This window comes from Seriola dumerili, unplaced genomic scaffold, assembly GCF_002260705.1.
Source record: "Seriola dumerili isolate Sdu_G_001 unplaced genomic scaffold, Sdu_1.0 BDQW01000073.1, whole genome shotgun sequence".
Classification (NCBI taxonomy): domain Eukaryota; kingdom Metazoa; phylum Chordata; class Actinopteri; order Carangiformes; family Carangidae; genus Seriola; species Seriola dumerili.
In genome coordinates this window covers 3035197-3049252 of record NW_019174328.1, presented here as the reverse complement: position 1 = coordinate 3049252, position 14056 = coordinate 3035197, and the positions used below count along the sequence as shown (strand labels likewise).

The 14056-nt window shown below is 42.5% G+C and overlaps 2 protein-coding genes across 2 annotated transcripts; both read left to right on the top strand.

Moving 5' to 3' along the window:
* LOC111220734 (homeobox protein vent1-like) lies at positions 1–971 on the top strand. The gene is made up of 3 exons (XM_022743937.1): positions 1–274; positions 366–598; positions 717–971. Exons 1-3 carry the CDS (start codon positions 1–3, stop codon positions 969–971), a joined length of 762 nt encoding a protein of 253 aa, XP_022599658.1.
* Positions 972–2826: 1855 nt separating this feature from the next.
* On the top strand, positions 2827–3747 carry LOC111220774 (homeobox protein vent1-like). Its single transcript, XM_022743993.1, has 3 exons — positions 2827–2908; positions 3071–3270; positions 3514–3747. Exons 1-3 carry the CDS (start codon positions 2827–2829, stop codon positions 3745–3747), a joined length of 516 nt encoding a protein of 171 aa, XP_022599714.1.
* Positions 3748–14056: the final 10309 nt, after the last annotated feature.

The window sequence follows — 14056 nt, the reverse complement described above, 5'->3', positions numbered from 1 at the left end:
ATGGTGAAGTACTTTTCTGTGGACTGGCTGGCCCAGAGCCATCACACCACCACTCCGACTGAAGACCACGGAGCTGGCATGGATACTGCGCCGACCTGCAGACCTCACATCCCCTGCTTGGTGCAGCCGCGTCCCCCGACTTTTGGCAAGGGCTACCTGCAGCCAAAACCCAAACCATCAAAGCCCGTTGAACACATGGAGCCAGCGGAGATCAGCAGGCCTCTGGACTCCAGCCTGTGCTCACCTTCACATTCAACAAGCTGCGCCTCACCAAGTAAGTAGAACACCCCCCACCCTAACTTTGAAGCGGCGATGCAGTCTTGACGCACGAGCAGCGTTGATAACCAGACTTCTCCTTTCTCCAGTTTCAGAAATCAGCGGGTACTCCTCCGGGTACGAGAGCGAAGCAGCTTCCTATGAGTGCCTCTCTGTGGATGAGGCCAGCGAGGCGGAGAGAGACGGGCCACAGCGCCGCGTGCGCACAAAGTTCACCCCCGAGCAGATCAGCAAGCTGGAGAAGATCTTCAACAAGCACAAATACCTGGACGGTGGAGAGAGGACGAAGACAGCACAGAAGCTGAACCTCACAGAAACTCAGGTAAGACGCGATTTTCAATGCAAACAACCCTCTTTCATATACAGCATTTCACAACTGAGTATTTAATTGCGCATTGGTTTGGATTCTAACTTTTATTTTCGCTCTCTCTCTCTCTCAGGTGAGGACCTGGTTTCAGAACAGGAGGATGAAGCTGAAACGGGAGGTGCAGGACTACCTCGCCCCCCAAGTCCCATCAGTGATGTTCCAGCCTCTTCCCCCAGTTCAGTACCATGGCATGGCTGGACAGAGACCCCACTACCCCGCGACCGGCCCGGCCTTTTACCCGCTCCCCGTCCCGCAGATGGTCCTCCAGCAACCTCTCCCCCCTCACCACCCTCCCCATGTCATGATCCACAATCCTCACTTCTACTGACAAACTGTCAACTAAGAGACTCTTCCGACTTAGACACTTACAATCCAAAGAAAGTGCAATCCAGAGTTGTTTTATTTAAAAGTTGTATATGATTCACAGAAATGTCTATTTATAACTAAATAAAGTTTATCTTCTATACCGAAGCACCTGGACTCTGTATTTTATTGCTTCACACATCATTGAAACTGATGTTATCTTTATTGTGGGATTAGTTCAACATGAACGGATCAGTCCGTCTTTCATCTGCAGGAGGGAGGAGGCTGGAAGAAGGAGCTGATAAAGATGGCGGCTGTCCATTTAGGCTAAAGCTTCTTATCACAACTCATTGTGTGGATCTCCTGATTTGATTCTCTCATAATATCATGAAGATAGTGGCTGAAGCCAAATCAGATGAAGCCATATAAACAGATCATGATAAATTAAATCCTTTGGATAGTGTGTCATTCACTGTCATGTTGCAGACTGTAACAAAAAGGCAGACCAGACACTTTATTTTTCACACACGTCACGATGAGACCCCTCATGCAGACATTGTGCTGGGTGGGTCTTCCTCCTCACCTGTCAACAAAGGGCCGACCATATGCTCGGCTTTCATATGCGTTGTTTGTCCTCATCTCTGCACTTCAAACGCCAGCTAACGGGGAGATCATGGTCAACAATTAGTCCTAATTAAGCCGCTCATTGATGAGTTTACACTTACAGCAGGAGCCCCTGCAGCCAGGCTCCAGAGAGTCTGGGCTTTTGTGTGGCCAACGAATCTGATCTCTGGGTTTGAAGTCTGAGGCCTGAGGTTAAAACCTGATTATGTGATGAGCTTTGGAGATAGCAAACTTGATTCACAACAACTTGAAGATAATGGAAAGCTCATACATGGAGAGCTGTGGGCCTGTGTTAGCATTTTATTTCTAAGTTATTTGACGCCATACGATGTTTTTATATTTCCGGTTAAAATACACCGGATGCAAGTGCAGGGAAATAATTAGTAGCCTAATTAAGACAATTTTACTCTAAATTGTTTATTTTTTAAATTAAGTTTGGTTGAAAAGTATTATTCTATATATCATATGTATCTCTTTTGAAGGTATACCCAGTTCAGCAAACGTCTCATTCAAATAGGCCAGCAAACATCAAACGGAACTTTCTCACTTTCTGTCAATGCTTTCTGAATGCGGTAACACCCACCCAGTCCCACCATAACAAAGACTTCATCACCGGGATGCCTGATGCGCAGACAGCTGGGCGCTCATGCCTGTTCTCCAGGAGTCACTCACCGCCTCGGCAGCCTGAAAATGTCTACACATTAACAACAGCGGCCAGGTTGTCACAATACTTGAGACTTTTTAAGTAAAATGTTTTTTTTGTTTTTTTAAGTCAGTTTCAGTGTCTTAAACCACCAATAAATCACTGCTTAGACAATGTGTCGTTTTATGGAGCAAGGAAAATTGTCATTAAGACTTTTCTAGGAGAAAGGCACAGTAGGACCTGAATCCTTTAACCAGTTCTTTACCAGGGCTATATATGTGACATTTAGTGAACTATCCTGTATTCAGTGGCGGATATAGCCCTGAATCACTTTATGCAGAGATCTTTTTTAGTCTGAGATGCCAGCTAACTGATACTCAGACTCAGTGGCGCCGGATCATCTTCAGCCAGCCATGAACGTGAGAAAAAACACAACCCAACCTCTATTAACCTCAATTACAACCACCATCAAGTTTCTATCGTTCCGCTGAGAAGCCTTTGCATATGCAAATAAAGAAGTGTGCCCCTCCTATATAGGCTATCCCAGCGGCCAAGAGTCTCCCAAGAGACCGCAACACTGACCTGCACACACCTTGAGATCACTGACTGAAACATGGCAAACTTCTCGATTGAGTGGCTTTCCAGGAGTTATTATGAGGAGACTAAGGATGCTGCGCTCCATTCAAAGGTCCATGGTGAAATGAGGGAATTTACAAAAGAATCAAGAAGCCAGTTCTCTCCGACCTCACCAAACAGTAAGTTCACTGACAAACTGAGTCTTAAGAGCTGAGATTGACAGGCCTTTATGTATAATGATTTTTTACATTGTTGATTAAATGCTCTGCTCTTTCTTCCAGACAGCTGCGGTTACACATCGGGGTCTGAGAGCGAGGTGGCAGATGACAGCGAAGAGGAGGCCACCCAGCAAAGAAGGATGAGGACTAAGTTCACCTCCGAGCAAATCAGGAAACTGGAGAGCACCTTCAGCAAGCACAAATACCTGGGTGCTACACAGAGGAGGAAGTTTGCTGAGAAGCTGAACCTCTCCGAAACTCAGGTAGGTTTGAGAGTGGTTACAGAGGGTCTTAAAGCCCCCAGAGATATTACAGAGGTTTAAAAAAAAGAAATAGCAAAATGCGGAAAATTTGCTCCAGCTTTGGTTTAATGTCTCTCTGTACAATTGACCTGAATGTGTTATAAAGAGGGTCCTGGTCTGTGTTTTTAGACTGCTTTAAAATTACTACAATTCAGAACTGTGCACATGAGAGCATTAGCTGATGACTGCGTTTATATTTTCCAGGTGAAAACATGGTTCCAGAACAGGAGAATGAAGTTAAAGCGGGAGGTTCAGGACGTACGCCCTGAGTTTCTGTCGGTCCCCGCGGCTCTGCTGCCTCCTCTGCTGTTTCAGCACCACGTCCTGAGCGGACAGCTCCCCTCCGGCAGTGGCTTCTACCCGCAGCTGCAGCCGCTCCACAGGACGGCCCCGCCCGCTCCCCTGCACCCGGTCATCCTGGCTCCACACTTCTACTGAACTCCCCCACATTTCCCGAACGAATTCCTGTCTAGAATCTAGATGTTTTCTCATTGCTCTCTCTAAAAGAGGGGTTGTCAATATAATTGCTTTTAATATGTCTGAAGCACTACAGTAGCTATATATGGATGTAACTTGTTTATTATTAAAATAATGTAAATGTACAGTAAATTTTCTCTTTTATGTCACAAATAAAACAGAATTAAAGACTATAAACTGCCTTTACACTTCTTTGTCTTTCAGTCAGAACTGTTTGGAATATTTCCTCCAACTGTTATTTATTGGGTATTCTATGAAATTCGAATACAACTATAGCATAAAAGAATCAGTTTTATTCAGGGTTTTTTATGTTATCTTTGGTATCCTTCCACAATAATACAAAAAATGTAAAAGTGAAAACACATGAGTAACTAGAATGGCACCCAGAGAGCTCAGACCTCCGTCAAAGCCAATGCCAAACAACATACACTAGACTTCAGAGGGAAAAAAAAATTAAAATTCACGGTAATAATACAGATATGTCCCAAAATTTAACGAGTTCTTCCGTGGCCCATATCTCATCCATTCACCAAGTTCAGTGCAAATCGGTCCAGTACTTTTTGCATTCTCCTGTTGACAAATAAAGCTAATAATGAAAACAACACATTGAATAGCAAGGCCACAGAATCGACAGCCTTTACTAAATCAGGAAAACCAGTGTGTTACCATCTGTTGCAACATTGATGTCAACTTTAACAAAAGAAACAAATGGTGCAGTTTATGTTCCTCTTTTCACCACATTGTGACAATGTTGTGTTTTATTCTCTATCTCCCACTCCCTCTTTTTCTTTGAAGAAACTTCATAGTGCCCATGAAGAATCACAGAGCGGTTTTCCCACACTCAGGCCGCTTATTCCCTGGATTATCTACCATCATGGCATATCATGTAAAAAAGAAAAAAGAAAAAAGAAAAAGATAAAAAAAAAAAAAAAAGCATATACTTTGAGCAGTAACAGGCTCTGGCCAGCTCGTCTCTCAGTCCTGGGGAGTGGTTAAAAAGATGATGTCTGCGGCTGCTGACGGGCAAATATTTTCCTTTGGCGTCCGTTGGCATGGCTCCGAGCTGTGATCGCCCTCTGCTCGTTGTAGTGTTGCATCTTCAAAGGGACATCAAAGCGGAGCTAAATGCCAGATCATTGAGATCCATTGAGGTCTATTGTTTCCCCGATTGAACAATTCGCACTTACTTGAAAGATGCGGAGGGTCGGCGCCCTCGAGTCTGCCAGAGGTGTGTATTGCCTCACATTGAAGTCATTAGGTGGCTGCAGCTAAATAGGTGACTGATTGAGTCACTCTGTCATAAAGTGGCTGTATGCCTTGTTCACTTATGATTTGCTATTCGGATTCAGAATGGGAAGTACCTGCTGGTGGAGTGATTACACTCACTGCAGGCTATCAGACGCTGACATATGCTGTGTCATTCAGGTCTGGCTCCTTTGGCTGGGTTTCTGTTGAGCAGCCACATACCTGATTCAAGTGATGTTTGGGATTATTGTAGTGTAGTAGTGTCTACGCCCATCATTTACACCTATATTTAAGAGGAAAATAAATACTGACGCCACCCACCAGGAGGCACAATTATCAAAGGAGATGATTACAATTCCATGCATGAGTAACTACTACAATGAGAGAAACATTATTCATTTAAAGGCTTACTGGGCCATACATCCATTAATACAGTACCTCAATACAAAGCATCAGACAGTGCAAGACCTCAGTCTGCAGCATTAACTGGGATGGTTCCTGGCACTAATGGCAACAAGAGCATTAATAAACGATCCATTGTGAGAGGACAAAGAGTTGGGGAGTTGAATGGCAACGAGTGTCTCGCTGATCCTTTAGAATCAGGTGAGTGGGCAGGTGAAGAGCCGCTAACTGTCTCGCTGAAGCTGCAGCTGCAGCTGGATGGCAGCAGACGGGCTGGAGCCGAGGACGGATGATGGGGAAAGGCCAAAGGTCGGTCACAAGTTCAGAGAGAGCAGCTGCTAATGAGATCGACAACATCATCTGCTGATTGTAGTGATGGAATCAGACTGACAGTGTAGGGCTGTCAGAGAAATTCTTTCAGCAGTGGTAAATGTACAATTAGTCTTTGGATTTTGATGAATGACTTAATGAATTGTGTGGCCAATTATGAAAATGTCCAGAAAACCCCCAGAACTCTCATATTTCATTCTAATCATTTAAATAGCCCTTTGTCAGGGCTGGAAAGTACATTTACTTGAAGCACTTGTGATTTATTTGACATTTCTTTTTCATGCGTTTTTATACTACTCCACATTTCAGAGGGAACATTTGCACTTTTTACTTCACTACATTTGTTGGACAGTTCTTGTTCCTGGATTACTCCGCAGATTAAGTTGTAGCATTAAAAAAAAAACAATATGACCAGGTTATAAAATACAAAGCATATTCAAACATGAAACCAGTGGATCCCAACCTTTTTGGCCCCATACAAAAAAAAGCATTATCCATTTGTGGCTTTTTGTCATGTTTCAAATGTCCGTGAGTTGTTACTGATTTCAACTTTAACCTCTTGGTTTGAATTCAATCACTGTTTAAGGTCAGTAAAGCTCAAATTATCCAGCATGTCACTGCAAGAGCAAAGATGCATATCCACCCCATTTTTACCCCATTAATCATCTCCCTGCACCTCAGACCTACCTTGTAGCCCTTTAAAGGGCCTTTACCCCTATGTTGGGAACCACTGGACTACACTAACCAAGTATTTAAAAGTAGATCAGCCCTCACCAGATACAACAGTAAAATACTCAAATTTATGCACATATGCATCAACAAGCTAATAATGTAAAATCTAATAATATATCAGTCACAAGAGCTATTTCCCTGCAGAACAAGTACCATACTTTTACTTTACTCTCTTCAGAGTAGTAGTAATTTCAAGAGCAGGACTTTTACTTGTAATGAGGTATTTTAGGATTATTGGTGTTTTTGATTAAAAAAATGATCTGAATACTTCTTCCACTTTCTACCACTGACTTTTGTTTTAATGGTTTCATCTAACTATGTAAATGAATGTCTCAGTCTCAGTTTTAAGCTTGACAAAAATACGAAATTGAAGAAATGGTGGTGACACGCTGGGGAGTTTTGGCAGTGTAAGACAATAACACTTTCAGTGGCAAACAAAGAGGTGGAGAACACTGTGAAATCTCTGTTTTTATGGGATTAAAGCAGCAATACTGAGGCAGTTTCTTGGGCACTGTTGCCCATCAGAGTTGCCCAAAAAATTGCCTAGTGTATCACCGCCCTAAGTCATGTCTGTGCCGTAATAGTAACAATATAAAAAGGATTGAAATGTCTTTTTGTATGAGTCAGCCTCCTTAAGTTACAGAGTTCAAAAAGTCAGGAAGCATAACCCAGTATTTAATAACAAGATGTCTTTATTCAAAAACAACAGCAAACAAAAACAGTCGGAGACAAACAGATGTTTTCAATGGACAATGATGCAGCAAGAATACAAGATTACCTCATTCCACACTTTCACAATGTCATCATGAATGAGTATGATGAAATCTGACTTATGATATTACATAAAAATGAATCATAGAGACACGAAAATTACCTTTGGTCAGTGTGTCAGAGTCTACGTTTTGCAGTCTTCCTCTGCAAGTCCATGGCAAGCTAAAGCCTGGGTGTGTGTGTGTGTGTGTGTGTGTGTGTGTGTGTGTGTGCTTTGAGGTCAGCTGTCACGCAGAGAAGATGATGAAACGGCTGTCTGCCTGGTGGAATACCTCTGCAGCCCCATTTTCCCATGCCCTATGCCTCTTTAAAGTTACATCTCAAAGAGGTATATGCATAGGAAAAAGGAACAGCGAGTGCAAAGAGCCCTGCTGCCCCGTCGCCGCACACTGGAGCCTGGAGGACAGAGATGTAAAACACCCAGTCGGTTACATGACTGCATGTGCAACAGAAGTAATGACTTACATATTTCTGACTTCGTCTGACTGAGAGAGATTCACTCGACATACAGAAGCAGAAAGCTTTGAATATAAAAATGAACCAAAATACACGCTCTACTTTAAAAAAAAAACAAAAAAAAACACAAAGCAGATGTAAACGGTTCTAGTTTTTAAATGGTAGGAATCAGTTTATAACACACATGAGAGAAGAAGAGGACTTACCCCGTAAAGCAGCAGATGAGTCTCTCCTGGGAAAGCACCTCCTGTTGGCCATTTATCCTTCTGAGGGACCTTGAAGATGTTTGAGAAAGACAGAGTAGCTGTTGTCTTTGCTCACTCAGCACTTATCCTCCCTCCTTGCTTCCAAGCCAGGGCGAGACACCTGTGGAGACAGAGAAAAAAAAACAAACTGTTTCAGTACATTGATACACACGGCTCAGATGACTATGCAAAGTTCATTGTCTATTGTGCCCAAGTGCCCCCCAGTTAGCAGTGAACTTGTTCCAGTTATCACCTGTAACATTTATCTTACACGGTTATCTGGCACATGCTGCAGACGTGGTGGAGCAGAGCACGGAAGAAGGGAGAAGTTGAGAACGGCTCGTTCCTGCCATTGGAAAAGTTTCTTATCTGTTCAGGGTTTTTTTTTTCTCTCTCTCTCTCTTTCTCTCTCCCAGAAGAGGGGCCTCAATGCTTTTCAACACTCAAGGTCTCTAGACAAGGACTCTCAGGGTGCGCAGAAGTGAGACGCTGACAAACACACACACACACCACACACACACACACACATACACACACACACACACACACACACACACACACAGGGGCCATGTAGTGTGTAGCGGAGGGAGTGTTGTGGCATGTCAAGGCCAGTGCAGTCGGCCGAAGATGAAACTCTTTTCTCTGGATCTCTGAGTTTGCACCATTAAGAGCAGCAGTCATATATCACAGGGTTTAGTAAAGGAAGACTTGTCTTGGATGAGCGTGTCGGCCCAGTTGAGGTCATCTCCTGTCACATAGGAAAATATCTCTGAGCTATAAAGAGAGTTGCATAGTATCGACGTCTTTAAAAGTATTTTCTATATCCTTTATCATTTCATCCTTCACATGACAAATGAGTGTCTCAGTCTTTGTGGAGGCTGATGATCTACAGTAAGGCTTTGTGTTGAAATGTTAACCCTGTTACAGCAAGCTTCTATTCAAGTTCTGAGAAAAGTATTATGAAAGTGTCTCATCAAAACCAAATTTAAGGAAGTACAGTGTATGCATATTAAACAACAGTTTGGCCCTGAATCCTACGCTCCATCTCGCCTGTCTGGGGGCCAAACACTGTTTAATTGCACAGCCGAGCTTCGGATTCAAAAAATATTCAAGAGGAAAAAGAAGTTTGTCTGAGCTATCTGATGTGGGTAAGCAGAAAGTGACCCTGAACTCCTCTGGTGTACAGATGATTATACGATGAAATAGTTTAATGGTTTGATTTTGATGCATTTAAGCTTTTCTAACAAAAGAATCAAAGATGGACTATTTAATTCACTCTCCAGTGTTATAAATCTACAGTACATGTGCAGGTAGTGATTTGTATTTGCATTTTGATGTAGACATGAAGTTCTGAAAAATCCAATTCATTTTTGGACTCTTTGTTCTATGTTGGAAAAAACATCTACACAGCATTCTGCGCGTGGCTTGTGGTGTCGTTCATTCCCTTTCTGTATGAAACAATATAAGAATGGTCATCTGTGGCCATTTTTCATTGCATTTACAGCAAGAAGGTGTTCCCTTTTTTTTTTTTGCAAAGTGATTGTGTTTCCTGCCCTGCAGTGAGACATTATATAGATCCTGCACACTACCACTCGGTGGCAGCAATTTCAAGCCCTGACTGGAGGCAGACTGAGGTCAAACACTATTTGTATATATAGAGTAATAGTAGATATTTGTTCTTATGTACTCTGAATTACATTTAGGTCAATTCTGCAGTATATGACAGTGCAGTGAGTGGTAACAAGTGAGGTCATATAGCCATACTGACAGTATCTGAGCCGTGCCCTTTTGGTAAGACGGAGACAAAGCTATTTGATGAAGGTCTGACGAGCAGCAGCATATTTGGAGCATGTAGTAGTCATAGAGAGCCAGTATTTAGCCTTCTACTCTGTTATCAACATGTTCTGCACTTATACACTAAATCCAAGGTTCAGCATCCTCCCCCCTGTCTTCTTCTTTGGACACATATTTGAAAAAACAAATGGCAAAAAACAAACCAACAATGGCTTACAAGTGTACTCTACTGCAGCAGTTCCCACTACATCAAAATGACGGACTCATTCCCTCCATGTCTCATGTCTCCCATGAGGGCTTCCTTTTAATTGGGTAAATTTTAACATGCAGCTTTTAAAATCCACTCTTGTTTCTTTTCTTTTCTTTTTTTTTTTTTTTTTTTTTTTTTTTTTTTTTTTTGCAGTGTTTCATCTGAGTGGGGCCAAATTTGCAGAGTTAAGCAGAAATGTCTCACTCCATGGGAAAAGAAAAAAAAAAAAACAGGCAACAAAAGCTGCTTGTTCATCTAAACACATCTTCCAGGGAGCAGGAGCGAGTTCACTCAGCACAACATTTCACAGGCAAAATGTGGTTTAAGAATTTGACACTTTGACAGGATGAGGATGAGGGTATAATAATTTCCTCAGTCTCAACACAACAAACACCTGTATTTGTCTTTGGGCTTGAGTTGGCAATTTGGGGGATCTGTCATACTCATTAACAACAAACAGAGATTCAGGTTGACTCTAAAGAACCTGCTGTGCATCTGCAGGGGAGAATGAGCCGCAAATGACTTTCTATATTTAGTTTTGCAATTCGGCGAGTGAAGACGTTATTATCATCCGTACTAGCAGCTTAGCTCTAGTCACTCTGTCGGTTCCTCCACCATTATGGTTTAAACATCTCTAGTTATGGTTAGCAGACTGCCATGAAATTATGTACAAACACTCACGGTTCCCTGAGGACTGTTTCTGGTAATCCCCCGCTTCTCCTCTCATGTTACCGTGAGTCTGACATTTTGATTTTTGGCTGCACCACAACAGCGGGGTCAGTCCTATAAACGTGAATGTCAGTGACTGACTGATGAAGTTACACCATTGGTCGGCTGGTGTTCTCCCATTGGTTGTTGCTCTTTCAAAATGATTTAGCTTGAACATTCAGTGTTGCCAATTTAGCGCCTTTGTCGCTAGATTAACTGACTTTTCAGACTCTTTTACCGTCATTTTAGCTAACAACAAATCTACTGACTTCCAGGATGAACCTTATCGACTTTCTGTAGAGGAGATCCTGCAGTATTGCCCAGCTCTGCAGGCACACTTCTTTATACTGAGCACACGGCAGCTGACATGAAGGCGCTTCCAACTTTCTCTGAGTGAGCATGTTACAAGTAAATATGGCCGAAATCACAGCACAGTCACACAATCAGGTCGTGAGATTGAAGCTTGATGAAGCACTGAACCAGCACAACAAAGTGGTTCGAGAAAAGGTTCATTTCTTGATGCTTCATGTAAACAGAGCGACATCTACGGGCCAGAATGTAAAAAAAAGCAAATCCAAACATTTGTATACTGCAGTATCAGGGAAGGGAAACCATCTTTATTCTAAGCATACCTTTATAGTAATTACTACAAAAGCAATTAACTTATGTCCTTGAAAAAATAAATTTCAATAAACCTCAAACTGGAGAAATCATAGTTTTCCTCAGTGGATCAATTGCAAATACAACCAGTCAATCAGTGTTATAAACCAAAAACTATGAAATTCATCATTTCTCTCAGAGGTCTTATTTACACAGTCACATGCTGCAGTCGCTCCATAGTTCAAACCGCAAACAAAAGCAGTCACGTGGTGCGGTTATGCTATAAAATGTCATAAAATTAAACACGCATCAACATGCCGGAAAAGCTCAGCTACACTCGACACACACTTCGAAGCCCAGACGTCCCACGTAACATCACTACAGTCAGGACTGTAACAGTGCAGAAGCAAGTGAAAGCGACTGCTGGTTAACATATCGTCTTAATGGGCCGTGTTTCACTCACTATTTCATACTTGTTCCATTCTCTGACAACAGAAACAGTAAAACATGTGGATGGATTGCCATGAAAGGATGAATCCACTGACATTGGTTTCAACTGTAGCCTCACAAACAGGTCACATTCTCAATATCTCAAATCTACATGATGGATCGGCACAATTTGTCGTACAGACATTCAAGATCAGATGATGAGTTTTCAATGCTTTCTGGGTAAATTGGGTAAAACTCTGGCCTTTTGTCAAGCTAAAAAATGTGGCTGACTAAGCAACCGTGTCAAACCACTTGTTCACAGCAGAAAATGTTACATGTTACAGTTACATGGACATTTTACAGAGAAAATTTAGTGAAGAGTTTAATAATACAAAAATAAGTGAGTGCAGGGCCGACCTGCTGCAGAGCTGAGCTGCTGCGGCTTCTTCATGTGGCAGGTCTCAGCGCTCGTGCTAACTTGTCAGTCAGGCTTAGGATAGTTTCTTTGGATAAATGAAAATGACAGGCGTTGTCCTGACTGCTGTATGTTTCCAGCGGATTACTGAGCCGTCTAAAAATGATTTCCCTTCTCCTTACTCACTCCACAATGTTGTGAGTCATGTTTTCCTTTTCTTTTTCATTTGGTGCTACTGGTCACAAGCAGGTGCCACTGATTGTTACCATGGAAATGTGGGTCTTAGTTCAGAGTTAGCTGGGAGGGTGAAACTGTCTGACAGGAAATAAACTCATCTGAAAGCACAATTAAGACTGGCCTACCTCTGTGTCTTAGATTTCAGTTTGTCCAATATTTTTATTTATGGCCAATATCTGCAAATATATTATAAATTCTGCTGTGTATAAAAGCACTGCTAAAACCAATGCCTGTATTTTAAGGTAATGAAAGCATATATCTCATTCAAGAACAGAAGTGCACACCCTGAGCAGTTTCTATGTGCAGCAAAGCATTTGTCATTATTTGCAACTTATTTATGTGCAACTGAAAACAGGATGTTTATCGGTAAAAATCTGAAACAAACTTTGTACCTCAGCTTTTATCGATCTCACAGTTTCGTTTTCTTTGCAATGAACATCACAGTCTCCCAGAGCCTCTCGCATGGCTGTTGACACTTTGTCTTTCTTTTTCTTTGGTGAAAGCTGTCCTGGAGCCATGGTATAAAATGTTACATTGTGAAATATTGATTTTTTTTCCTTCCTGTTAGCATTAGAAAAACAAAGTGTTGCATTCACTACAATGTAACTTGCTGAACAATGAAGAAATAACTGTCTTTATCTCCTTTATGACAATGTTGGTCCAAGGTCATTTAGATACAAAAAAATGCCTTTAATAGCTAAGCCCATGCTAGCGCTTGCCATTATGAAGACATTCTTTTCAGTGTGAAGATGCCACTTTGTTGCGCACCTCTGGGAGGCTGTGAGTCTGGATTCCTGTGTCTCCCTCTGCCTTCTCCCAGCAGTTAGTGAATTTTAACTTCCCCTCCCTCCGTTTCCCTTGTTGTGTTGTGCTTTGCTGCAGGAATGCCGGTCATGCAGTTAAACAGATGGAGAGAGAGGGGGTTGGGGGGCTCCCGGGGCCCCTTCATGTAGGGGCCAATCTACATCAGGCAGGGGGGCTGACAGAATAAGGCCACGGAGTGGTGAGACAAGCACCTCAGCCAGGTTCTCTGTGGAGCCGGACCACCGTGACGCCACCTGGCTCCCAACAGGAGGCTCAGGAGTTCAAGCATCCGGGGGCTAAAAGTTCTCCTCACCTCTGAGCGGGTACAGCTCTTTTCATCTGCTCCGTGTAGGTGTGGTGTGTGTACGTCTGAGAGGGAGGAGGACGAGGAAGGGAGGAAGAGAATCACAGAGCATGATGAAGAGCTGCTGTGAACCTTAACGTCAGGCTCTGCTTCTCCTACATAAAGCTGAACACATGCAAACCAACAGAAGCTCACGTTGCCTCAACTCTTTTTAGTGTAGTGTGAACATTTTGAGTGCATAACCTCATTTTACATTTAAATGAATGTCTTCGGCTTAATTTTACTGCTTGTATGTTTGTAAATTGTCTTTCTCTGCTCTCCGCAATACACAGGAATCTATTTGTAGCTCACAGCCAGCTGTAATGGAAACCAGACAGTGTTTGACCTCAGGCTTTTTCAGGACTCTAATTCATGCGCTCATATCATTCAAGGCTGTAGACCACACCGCCTGCAATCTTTTTTTTTTCTTCTTCTTCTTCTTCTCTGTTACTCCGGGCGTTTACTGCATCTGACACACAGTTACTGACAAAGAGTAACAGCAGCAGGAG